This window comes from Oncorhynchus clarkii, chromosome 11 (genome assembly GCF_045791955.1).
Source record: "Oncorhynchus clarkii lewisi isolate Uvic-CL-2024 chromosome 11, UVic_Ocla_1.0, whole genome shotgun sequence".
Lineage (NCBI taxonomy): Eukaryota > Metazoa > Chordata > Actinopteri > Salmoniformes > Salmonidae > Oncorhynchus > Oncorhynchus clarkii.
The window spans coordinates 7,341,168-7,354,017 of record NC_092157.1 but is presented as its reverse complement, the minus strand read 5'-3'; the positions used below and the strand labels follow the sequence as shown (position 1 = coordinate 7,354,017).

Below are 12,850 nucleotides of genomic sequence, written 5' to 3'. Positions count from 1 at the left end.
CAGGCTTTCACCTGATGACTGCATGGCTGAGTTTTACAGGCTTTCACCTGATGACTGCGTCTTACAGGCTTTCACCTGACGACGGCATGGCTGAGTCTTACCGGCTTTCACCTGACGACTGCATGGCTGAGTCTTACAGGCTTTCACCTGACGACTGCATGGCTTAGTCTTACAGGCTTTCACCTGACGATTGCATGGCTTAGTCTTACAGGCTTTCACCTGACGACTGCATGGCTGAGTTTTACAGGCTTTCACCTGATGGCATGGCTGAGTCTTATAGACTTTCACCTGATGGCATGGCTGAGCCAATCCTTCTTACCTCCACGACTGATACACTAACCAAGTCCCTGCTGCCGCAAGGCTTCTTAAAGCCTGAATAATACAGTGACATATCGTATCGCATCGTTTTGACAATATTGCAATTGGTTTTCAGCACTTTTCTATGAATGATCAAAACTAGTTATCATGGCTCTCTCTTGTCCCTCTTTAGCAGACATATTGTGAGCATTATGCTTGGAACATCAAATCACAATAAAATCTCAGCATCGAATCGCAATACTTATCCGCACCTAAATATGGTAAAGTCCCTCAGCATGGTAATAATATGGTATGGTGAGATCCCTCAATATGGTATGGTGATAATATGGTATGGCACCTAAATATGGTGAGGTCCCTCAGTATGGTGATAATATGGTATGGTGAGGTCCCTTAGTATGGTGATAATATGGTATGGTGAGGTCCCTTAGTATGGTGATAATATGGTATGGTGAGGTCCCTCAGTGTGGTGATAATATGGTAAGGTGAGGCTCCTCAGTATGGTGATAATATGGTATGGTGATGATATGGTATGGTGAGGTCCCTGATAATTCCCAGTCCTAGTATAGAGGCAGGGTCCTAGTATAGAGGCAGGTATCACCTAATTGTCTTATGTAAAGAAATAAACCCTGCCCTAGATGAGGTTTGCGTGGTGGCAGTGGTGCGGCCCAGCCCTAGCCTAACCAGCGGCCCAGCCCTAGCCTATCCAACGCCCCGCCCTAGCCTATCCAACGCCCCGCCCTAGCCTATCCAACGCCCAGCCCTAGCCTAACCAGCGGCCCAGCCCTAGCCTAACCAGCGGCCCAGCCCTAGCCTATTCAACGCCCCGCCCACCACTGCATCCTCGTCCCGTCCGGACTTTCACCCACTGGGAGGTCATGAGGCTTTGATACCAAAACGTTTCAGATGATTCCGATCCAATGCTGTGTGACGTTCATCAAGTCGGCCATGAATCTGTGCTGTTTACAGTACTGGACACGGGGTGCTGGACACGGGGTGCTGGACACGGGGTGCTGGACACGGGGTCTAGACCTGGAATGCTCTAAGGCTCACTCCAGGGGAGAGACAACTAGCCTATTTATATTGCGTATAGCTGGGCCACTATCTGCATGCTCCTGAGGAGAAAACTCAGACTGTACCCTCAATGCAAGTAGTGCACACTATACCAAAATGTTCCAAGTTCAGCAGGCACACATAAGCCTTTTGATTTAAGGCTTGTGTACATGGAGAAACTTTTAAAAAACAGACCACAGACTTTTCTGTAACCATGTCAGCACATTTCCAAAAGCCGGTGGCCTCACACGGACAACACCCTGAAAGAGATGGCTGTCATGTGTACACAGAGAGCGGGTGACTGCTGGGTCACAGTCACATTGACTGTGACCCCAGGAACGGTCGATTCAGAACAGATGGCTGTGGCCCTAAACCAGTGGACTTCATCAAGAGGAAGTAAGGTTATGTTATTTTTGACCAAAACTGTAAAACTGCACGTTTGGACCATTTGGGCTAAAGATCCATTTAAAAAATAAATAATTCATCACACCTTTTATTTAAATTAAATGGACATCTTTACTTCCATACATATTTTTTTGCAGTGCCAGGCGTCCAAGCAGAAAATATGATGAATATAATAAGGTTTTGCCAAGAGCTGAATGGCTGCTCTCCTTTTATTTTGAAAATATTCCACACGGTAGCCCTTGAGTGGGGAAAGTCACCTCAATGTAAGTATGTAGGTTAACGTCCAGGTTAAAAGAGCGGCAATTCTAGGAATATAACATCTCTCCACCAAACTATGGTGGGGTGGGGGTGGGGGGGGCTTGAGACAAAGTCGTTGACAGAGCTTAACTTTATTGAATTAGACTCGGCAGGATCGTCCCCTTAGAAATGTCCTCTACATAGATGATTGGTCCAATATTGAAGAGTTGCACACAGTGGGTATGGGTAGAGTGATAAGAGGTCATCAGGTGTCTGTAAATCTGGCTCTGACAGACCGATGCTTAAGAAAAGTGAGGCCAGTACTCTTAAGACTCTTACCACCCGTATAATCATGGAATTAAAGTTGTTGCTATGTTAGCCATAGACTGATGGAGCGGCCCGATCATCTAACCGGTAGGTGTCAAACTCTCAAGTTACTGAGCATACGGTAAAAAGCTTGTGTTCGGCTATCTCGTGGTCAGACAATAGCGTGAAAAACGCTGGCATCACAGTGCAGGTTCTATAGAATGCAGACAAGGTCTCCAGCTGACAGGAGAGTTGACAGGATACCAAAAGCCAGACTACATTATAGTCATTCAGCAGATGCTTTTATCCAGACCGACTTACAAGAGCAGACTAGAGTTTTTATTTGTCTATTTTTATTTCACCTTTATTCACCTTTAGGCTAGTTGAGAACACCTTTATTTAACCAGGTAGTCCAGTTGAGAACACCTTTATTTAACCAGGTAGGCCAGTTGAGAACACCTTTATTTAACCAGGTAGTCCAGTTGAGAACACCTTTATTCACCTTTAGGCCAGTTGAGAACACCTTTATTTAACCAGGTAGGCCAGTTGAGAACACCTTTATTTAACCAGGTAGGCCAGTTGAGAACACCTTTATTCACCTTTAGGCCAGTTGAGAACAAGTTCTCATTTACAACTGGGATTTTTCTACCAAGTCAGTTCGGGTATTCGAGCCAGCTACCTTTCGGGTTAACAGCCCAACGTTCTTAACCGCTAGGCTACCTGCCACTTATAGCAGTGTCCTCAGATGTCAGAGAGAGAGAGAGAGAGAGGGCTTTCAGCCTGGGGATCTGTCCTGGCAGCAGAATTGCTTTCCCCAGCAGTTGCCCATAGGAGCAAATGCCCATGTTTTTAATGCGTTTTAAGTATGTTTTGGCAATAGGTCACTAGACTCACTACAAACACAACCACTTTACATGGGGGGGGCTGTTGCTGAAATCCTAATCTTTCACACTGCCAGTATGAGGGGAGAGTCACATAGAAGGGAGGTTACCGCGTTTGTCGGCCTGCTCCCTGCGTCTGTCACTGTTTTGGCAGCCCGGTCATCAACTACTTTTCTTCTAGTGTTGTTTTCACAGGTTTGCAGTGTCACCTGAGTGTCCTGAGTAGGTGCGGCCATCTTCTCAAAGAGCTCCGTTAATCATCAACGGGCACACGGAGAGTGAACCTGGGAGTAAATGAGGCAATGGCTGCAATGGCCTCATCACCTTTAGAACAAACAGCAAGGCAGGGCAAAGAGCTCCTACTGACTGCTCATTTTCCTCACTAAGAAAAGGGCCTTTGAGCTCTGTACCAACGCCAGGACTGAAACCAGAGGCCTGTTTACTCCGTGTCTAATGAACTCTGACATTATGTGACCCCCTGTGTGTAGAGGAGTGGGACAGAGAGAGAGGAAGACAGGGGTTGCCTATTCATTTGTTCTTTGGGCACAGAGAGGGACATTTTCTGAATACCTTGGGAAAGGTCATTACCTCATCGCCCTCCCCCGGGCTGCCTCGTCGGCCTCCCCCGGGCTGCCTCGACGCCCTCCCCCGGGCTGCCTCGGCGCCCTCCCCCGGGCTGCCTCGACGCCCTCCCCCGGGCTGCCTCGACGCCCTCCCCCGGGCTTCCTCGACGCCCTCCCCCGGGCTTCCTCGACGCCCTCCCCCGGGCTTCCTCGACGCCCTCCCCCGGGCTGCCTCGACGCCCTCCCCTGGGGATGTCCGTTTCTAAATCCCACCGTGTCTTTTCAGTGCGGCTCAGGATCCGTTACATGGTGGTTAAATCGGCCACAATAAAAGACGCGGTTCACTCGCCACGCCTATGTGGAGATTAACAATTGCCATACTCGTGTTAGACTTCCTCGCCTGGATTTCTCTCTCTCGGCACAGGCTCAGTACATGTGAAAGGGCATGACAAATTGAATTTGCTGAGGGAGAAAGGTAACACCATAGCATGTAGCACCGTTTTAATCCTACAGGGTCTCAACGGCATGCGTTAATAATCAACAGAAAACGGATTAGGCCCAGTTGATGACAGAAATGAGAGATTTCTTGCTGAGGCGTGTAACAGCTGTAGAAGGACAGAAAGTTAAATCAACGTCATTAAATTGCTTTGAAGGGAGGAAGAATAGAGAGTGACATACACCCCTCCCTGCCCAGCCCATCATCTCTTGACACAAGAGAGTACAGAGGGATCTCGTGGATGGGGTTCAATATCAAACTTGGCTTTCACATGTCCTCCCCCCTCATTTCTCCGCGGTTGGCTGTTTCCACGGCGCTCAGCAAATGTTGCCTCCGGCCCTGCCGCGAGACTCAAACAACATGAAAAGCTTGGGCGATGATGTCATGGTATCCTGCCTGACTGTCAAGACACATAGGTTCCTTCTGTGAGAAACTGAGGGGGAGGTTTTGGTCAAAACATGATAGGGGTTAGTAAAGGGGGTTTGGGACCGGGACCACACTGACAGGCAGGCGCGCACACACACACACGACGACATGAGCTATCCTAAGGAGTGTGTGTGTGTGTGTGTGTGTGTGCGCAGATGACTTGATGTTTTAGATGCTGGGGGAGTATGGGAGGGCGCGTACCACCTGCCCACAGCCTGCTGTAACTGCAGTCTAACCCTTCGGGGAAAGAGCAATTCTAAAACGTCACACTCTCTTATTAATCCATGATGACAGAGCTTTTTTTTTCTCCCCTGACGAGACACTGAAAGATCCACTGACCACTGGAATGTTATGGGGAAAACATCAGAACTTTTCTTCAAAACATTCAATGGTGATATGACAGGATTATTTGAAGAGTTTTAGCACTACTTTCAGTCATACAGCCCTTAGCAATATGAACAGGCTTTAATTTTGGCATAGAGACGCAACTACTTGAAGAACTGAATATCCCATACGGCTATTGTTTTAAGATGTAAACCTAGTTTAATTTATTAGAGCAGGCCTGGCAAGATCCAAAAGAGATGAAGCAAAGTGGACATAAATGTGATGGATTTCACCAGAGAGCAGTAGAACGTGCTCTAGCCTCTCTCTATTTAATCCTGGGTTAACGTGCTCTAGCCTCGCTCTATTTAATCCTAGGTTAACGTGCTCTAGCCTCTCTCTATTTAATCCTGGGTTAACGTGCTCTAGCCTCTCTCTACGTAATCCTGGGTTAACGTGCTCTAATCTCTCTCTACGTAATCATGGGTTAACGTGCTCTAGCCTCTCTCTACGTAATCCTGGGTTAACGTGCTCTAATCTCTCTCTACGTAATCATGGGTTAACGTGCCCTAGCCTCTCTCTACGTAATCCTGGGTTAACGTGCTCTAGCCTCTCTCTACGTAATCCTGGGTTAACGTGCTCTAGCCTCTCTCTACGTAATCCTGGGTTAACGTGCCCTAGCCTCTCTCTACGTAATCCTGGGTTAACGTGCCCTAGCCTCCCTCTACGTAATCCTGGGTTAACGTGCTCTAGCCTCCCTCTACGTAATCCTGGGTTAACGTGCTCTAGCCTCCTTCTACGTAATCCTGGGTTAACGTGTTCTAGCCTCTCTCTACGTAATCCTGGGTTAACGTGTTCTAGCCTCTCTCTACGTAATCCTGGGTTAACGTGTTCTAGCCTCTCTCTACGTAATCCTGGGTTAACGTGCTCTAATCTCCCTCTACGTAATCCTGGGTTAACGTGCTCTAATCTCTCTCTATGTAATCCTGGGTTATCTTGGTTTCATCTGTATGCTGCCTGAGGCATGTGATAGAGTTGTTTTTAACTGAAACCATAATAAAAATACTTAAAAAGCTCAAAATATTTAGACTACAGCAAGACTGACGCTTGGTTGACGAACTAAACTACAAGTATAGCCTTTAAACTACTCATTTATCCAGTGAATTCTTTGGAACTTAGGCCTGAAGACAGTCTTAAAGGGGCAGTGCAGTCAAAAACGTGAATTTTCCTGTGTTTTATGGATATTTCCACACCATGAGGTTGGAATAATACTGTGTGAAATTGTGAAAATGACAATACCATTTTAGTGTAAGAGCTGTTTGAAAAGACCGCCTAAAATTTCAGCTCGTTTTGCACGGTGGAGTATTGGCCTGCCTGACAATGTCACCTGGCGGTATAGGTTAATTAATAGACGAATAACAAATAATCAAATCTCTCTGCCAATAACAGACAGTTTGCAGGTTACATATCCTTCCCATTAGGCTCCTTGTTCAAAACACTTACAGACAGTCGTAGCAAAATTATTGCTTGAGAAAATGCCTTTTGCCTGATTGGTGGAGTGTTGCAGAGATGGTTGTCCTTCAAGAAGGTTCTCGCATCTCCACAGAGGAACTCTGGAACTCTGTCAGAGTGACCAACAGGTTATTGGTCACTTCACTGACCAAGGCCCTTCTCCCCCGATCACTCAGTTAGGAAGAGTCTTGGTGGTTCCACACTTCTTTCATTTAAGAATGATGGAGGCCACTATGTTCTTGGGGACCTTCAATGCTGCATAATTTTTTTGTACCCTATCCCAGATCTGTGCCTCGACACAATCTTGTCTCTGAGCCCTACAGACAATTCCTTCGACTTCAAGTGGTCTGAATACTTTCGGAATGCACTCCACATTGATCTGGTACTTGTACTCCCTGTATATAGCTCCGTAGTGATCTGGTACTCCCTGTATATAGCTCCACATTGATCTGGTACTCCCTGTATATAGCTCCACATTGATCTGGTACTGGTACTCCCTGTATATAGCTCCACATTGATCTGGTACTGGTACTCCCTGTATATACCTCCACATTGATCTGGTACTCCCAGTATATAGCTCCACATTGATCTGGTACTCCCTGTATATAGCTCCACATTGATCTGGTACTCCCTGTATATAGCTCCACATTGATCTGGTACTGGTACTCCCTGTATATAGCTCCACATTGATCTGGTACTGGTACTCCCTGTATATAGCTCCACATTGATCTGGTACTGGTACTTCCTGTATAGAGCTCCACATTGATCTGGTACTGGTACTTCCTGTATATAGCTCCACATTGATCTGGTACTGGTACTTCCTGTATATAGCTCCACATTGATCTGGTACTGGTACTTCCTGTATAGAGCTCCACATTGATCTGGTACTGGTACTTCCTGTATAGAGCTCCACATTGATCTGGTACTGGTACTTCCTGTATATAGCTCCACATTGATCTGGTACAGGTACTCCCTGTATATAGCTCCACATTGATATGGTACTGGTACTTCCTGTATATAGCTCCACATTGATCTGGTACTGGTACTTCCTGTATATAGCTCCACATTGATCTGGTACTGGTACTTCCTGTATATAGCTCCACATTGATCTGGTACTGGTACTTCCTGTATATAGCTCCACATTGATCTGGTACTGGTACTTCCTGTATATAGCTCCACATTGATATGGTACTCCCTGTATATAGCTCCACATTGATCTGGTACTCCCTGTATATAGCTCCACATTGATCTGGTACTGGTACTTCCTGTATAGAGCTCCACATTGATCTGGTACTGGTACTTCCTGTATATAGCTCCACATTGATATGGTACTGGTACTTCCTGTATAGAGCTCCACATTGATATGGTACTGGTACTTCCTGTATATAGCTCCACATTGATCTGGTACTGGTACTTCCTGTATATAGCTCCACATTGATATGGTACTGGTACTTCCTGTATATAGCTCCACATTGATCTGGTACTGGTACTTCCTGTATAGAGCTCAATTCTTTTGTATTTTGTTCCTCGTCCTACTATTTTCATTATTTTATTTTTATTCTGCATCATTGGAAGGGCTTGTAAAATGTATTGTGAAATGATTGCTTACATTGTTGTATTCGGCGCATGTGACAAATAAAATCACATTTTATTTTAAATACGCAGAAAAGACTAACACAGGTGACACGAGCACAGTCGAACACACAGGTGACACGAGCACAGTCGAACACACAGGTGACACGAGCACAGTCGAACACACAGGTGACACGTACACAGTAGAACACACAGGGGACACGAGCACAGTAGAACACACAGGTGACACGTACACAGTAGAACACACAGGTGACACGAGCACAGTAGAACACACAGGTGACACGTGCATAGTAGAACACACAGGTGACACGTGCACAGTCAAACACACAGGTGACACGTGCACAGTCGAACACACAGCTCAAATTGAGTTCCAGGCTAAATAACCAGGTTCATAATCTCCTGGCAGCTGGCGTACTTACAAACAACCCAACCAAATGAAACAGCTTAGTAGTGTAATTTATTAGTCAAGTGCTTACTTCAGCTTTACAGACAGATAACTTCATTAATCACATGATTTACAGAAATAAGCATACAAAGGCAACCAAAACAAAACACATGATATTTACACACGGCTCGCACTACTGCCTCAATTCAGGCGTCCAGACATCGTAATTGAATGTTTCTCATGGAGGTGGTAAAGGACTAATGGTCATAATATCAGTTGGTACAGTATGACCACTGTAGATTGTTAGCCATCATGCATCTCCAGCTAACTTCATGACATCCGTGCCTTATGGAGGAAAAATCTATTTGTAATCAAGCCATACAAACACGTTAGACATGTGTGTAAGCTCGGCCTAATTCAATTGAATGGGAAATGTTGAGTGTCACAGTAACAGAGGTGGTTTCAGGACTCAAGTGAATTCCAGCTACATCTGAGACCTGGGAACAGTGATTCCTTATGGGCCTTTTCTAAAAAATACTCTAGCCAATGTTCCATGAAGTTCTCCTATGGCAAAATGTAACTCCTGTTCCCATTGGCAGGCACTAAGCTTCAGTCTCAGGCTAGATAGCAGTTTCCATGGTATTCTTCCAAACAAACACACATCCGTGCCTTATGGAGGAAAAATCTATTTGTAATCAAGCCATACAAACACGTTAGACATGTGTGTAGGCTAGATAGCAGTTTCCATGGTATTCTTCCAAACAAACACACATCCGTGCCTTATGGAGGAAAAATCTATTTGTAATCAAGCCATACAAACACGTTAGACATGTGTGTAGGCTCGGCCTAATTCAATTGAATGGGAAATGTTGAGTGTCACAGTAACAGAGGTGGTTTCAGGACTCAAGTGAATTCCAGCTACATCTGAGACCTGGGAACAGTGATTCCTTATGGGCCTTTTCTAAAAAATACTCTAGCCAATGTTCCATGAAGTTCTCCTATGGCAAAATGTAACTCCTGTTCCCATTGGCAGGCACTAAGCTTCAGTCTCAGGCTAGATAGCAGTTTCCATGGTATTCTTCCAAACAAACACACACATAGCAGAGGCAGCCAATCAGATACCATGAAGAAATGATCCTACAGACAGAGTTCACATTTTTAAAAATATTTTTCTACAGTTTGATGATCCATGATAAATTAATTAACAGTGAGTATGTGCATAGCAACAAACATCAGCTAGAGATTGGGGGCTTTGGCCAGAGGATGCTTGTGACCAGTCACCAGATGGGTACTTCCCTAGCAGCTGGTCACTGGGCAGAGGGAACGATGATCTGATTCGGATGTGGCTTAGTCAAACACTTTGAAGTGAGTGCCTTTGGCTAATCTCAGACCCAACGGCAGGTCATGTGATGCAAAGTCACATTCTGAATGTCCCTCTTATGAAATAAATGGCTTAAAACGTCAGACAGACATGCATAGCTCAAATGCCTTCTATAAAAGGACAATGCCTTTGACATCCAACAGGACTCACGCACTTCTTATCGGCTTAATCCAATCAGAGGAGATATACCGTAGGTCAGGAATCATCAACTAGTCGATGGGGATGATTTTTTTTTTCATTTTATTGAGTAGATGGTCAGGGGGCCGGAACATAATTACAAATCATTTGTAGACTGCAAATTGACCACAAGAAACCCAAACAGATATAACATGACTAAAACATAATAATTTCAAACTTTGCTTACCAAGATCACATATATCTCTCTATTATGCGTGGGATTACTTTGGAACACATTTCCAAAATGTAAATCACATGGAGCTGATTAGTTTTTACAGTCTTTTATGTAAAACAATAAATATATATATATATATATATATATATATATATATAAATATTGGAAATGTGTTCCAAAGTCCCATATATATATATATATATATATGTTACCCTGCTGTAGGTTTTGCTTGGGGTCAACATGGTGCCATTCACAGGGTTGAGTGTGGTGTTTGCATTGCCTAGTCTAAGTGGCGCTCTTTACAATGCTCACAGGGAAAAAGACACAATGCCCTGACTTTAACTAGCATGTTAAGAGAGCTGTGTGGAAAGAGGAGGCTGAGACATTTCCACTCGTTAAAAAAAAAAAACACACTGGAATCCCCCTTCCTTCTCTGTCAGTGAAGCAGAGAAAGAACCACAGAGTTGGTTCCCAAGAAGTGGACTAAAGCCATTATTCAGTGGTGAAGTTTGGAGTTTCAAAGCGCCAGTGACAAGATTGTCCTGAAGTATTTCCCTTGGCATCATTGAATTGAGAGTAAATACAGCCGGCTATGCAGTATTTACCAGGTGTTTTATCATACTTTATAACATGGAGGGAGCTGCATTTAGGCTAAGTCACTGGTGCAACTAAAGGCAATTTGAAACATACAGCCCATTGCTGCAAATTATAACATACAGCCCATTGCCAAAGTGTTTGTAAACTGCATTTAGGAAGGAAAGGAATCTGTCCCAAGACAAGGCCTAGTGAAGACTGGCTGAAAACTGAGGGGAATTGCATTTTTCCTTACAGAAAATAACTCAGTGATGCTTATTTTTTATATATATATATTTTTTTTTTACAATTTATCAGACACATCAGCTCACATTGCAGTTCAAACACTCAGAAAAGATATGACGACTGGAGTGACCTTGCTGTGGAGAAAATGCAAGCCCACCGCTATAGCCTGCCATACATGGCCTTCTCCAGCATTCTCAAACAAGAGAGGCGTGATTTTTCAGCTGGCACCCTATACGCAAGGGCGAACATTAAATGCACGAATGGCTTGTCTCCACGTGCGCGGTGACATTGACGCAAGTCCCTTCAACGGATTCCCCAATTTACACGGATGTCTACAATCAAAAATACATGTTGCAAAACCCTTAACTGCTGGACAGAATATCATGGCGTAATGTTAAATAAAATAATGTCAAATAACTTGCGGTGCAGACAAATACCTACACAATGACAGCAGGAAAGGAGACCTCATCTAACTAGAGATAGCTAGTAGCTAGCTACCACATCTAACTACCACAGCCAGAAACGGGGATATTTGAATATCAACTATTCAAGAAATGGCAACATTTTTTTTGCACTACATCTTCAGTATTATCAGAAGTATGGAAACAGACAGACACAGTAGCTCAGAAGTTCTTCAGACAATTCCCAGAGAGACAAGCTGGATAGATGCTCAGCATCAGATCTACAGTAACGTTATTTACTAAGAACGTATTAACGTTGGTTACCTGCCAAGTGCTTTGCCCGGAATGATGGTGTAGTGGTCAGTGAATGGTTCATTCTTGATAAGAGTTTTGATCTCGGAAAGTAGCCCAAAACAGTTCTGGTTTGGTTCGGCTACCTGGCCATAGTGGCACCGCGTTCGGCTCCTTGTCTCTCGGCTCCGGGGACATTCAGGAATCATCGCGTCGATTCGATCAGGGCTGAATGTTTTACAGCGTGCCGTCTTTCCTGTCACTTTAAAACAAAACAGACAACGACAGCAACCCCAACTTCCCTAGTAGGCTGGAAGACTAGTAGTAGACGTTGGCTACAATATGACCACAAAAGTAGCAGTACTTCAAAGCTTTAGGAGTGATAAAATAAGACCGCATCCCTCATGGATATTTCAGAGGAGAAAACTGTTACTTTCATGTGTAATTAAATGATGTCGAAGCGTGCAACAATGTTTCAATATTTTAAACTCAACTGACTGTTTGTAACCGGGCTGTCTAATCTGATTTCGCTCGCTCATCTGTCTGAACAACGGATGAAATAATATATTAGAACATTTACAGTCAGATACTTTGTCTCTGTCACCGTGGTAGCACTCTTGATTGACAAGCAATTTGACCAAATAGGGCGGCGCATGCTTCTTCACATCAGGCAGGGGGAGGGCTCTCCACATCAACAATGTATAAAAACCCTAGACTGTCCTGTTATGCATTGAATGAGTGGATTTGTCGGCCATATTGTCCCTCCTCAGAAACGCAGTCCTCCATAAGAATGAATGGAATTCTACAGCATTTAATTTAAATGTTTCAAGAACAAAATTCATGTATTTAAGTGTTTTTTGTTAACATTGTTACTTCATTTTTAATGTTTATGTTTAGCTCACATAATATGGGCTGTATTCATCGATCTGGCCAAGGCTTTCGACTCTGTCAATCACCATATTTTTACCAGCAGACTCAACAGCCTTGGTTTCTCAAATGACTGCCTCGCCTGGTTCACCAACTACTTCTCAGACAGAGTTCAGTGTGTCAAATCGGAGGGCCTGCTGTCCGGATTTCTGGCAGTCTCTATTGGGGTGCCACAGGGTTCAATTC

The 12,850-nt window shown here is 44.4% G+C and overlaps 1 protein-coding gene across 1 annotated transcript in view; it reads right to left on the bottom strand.

The window, feature by feature from the left end:
• Positions 1–12,360, bottom strand: part of LOC139420143 (serine/threonine-protein kinase 17A-like) — a 46,997-nt gene extending 34,637 nt beyond the window's left edge. Inside the window, exon 1 of the mRNA XM_071169922.1 lies at positions 11,771–12,360. Within this exon, the coding sequence (XP_071026023.1) occupies positions 11,771–11,946 (176 nt within the window). The 5' untranslated portion in view covers positions 11,947–12,360. The remainder of the gene's footprint in view (positions 1–11,770) is intronic.
• Between the last annotated feature and the right edge of the window lie 490 nt (positions 12,361–12,850).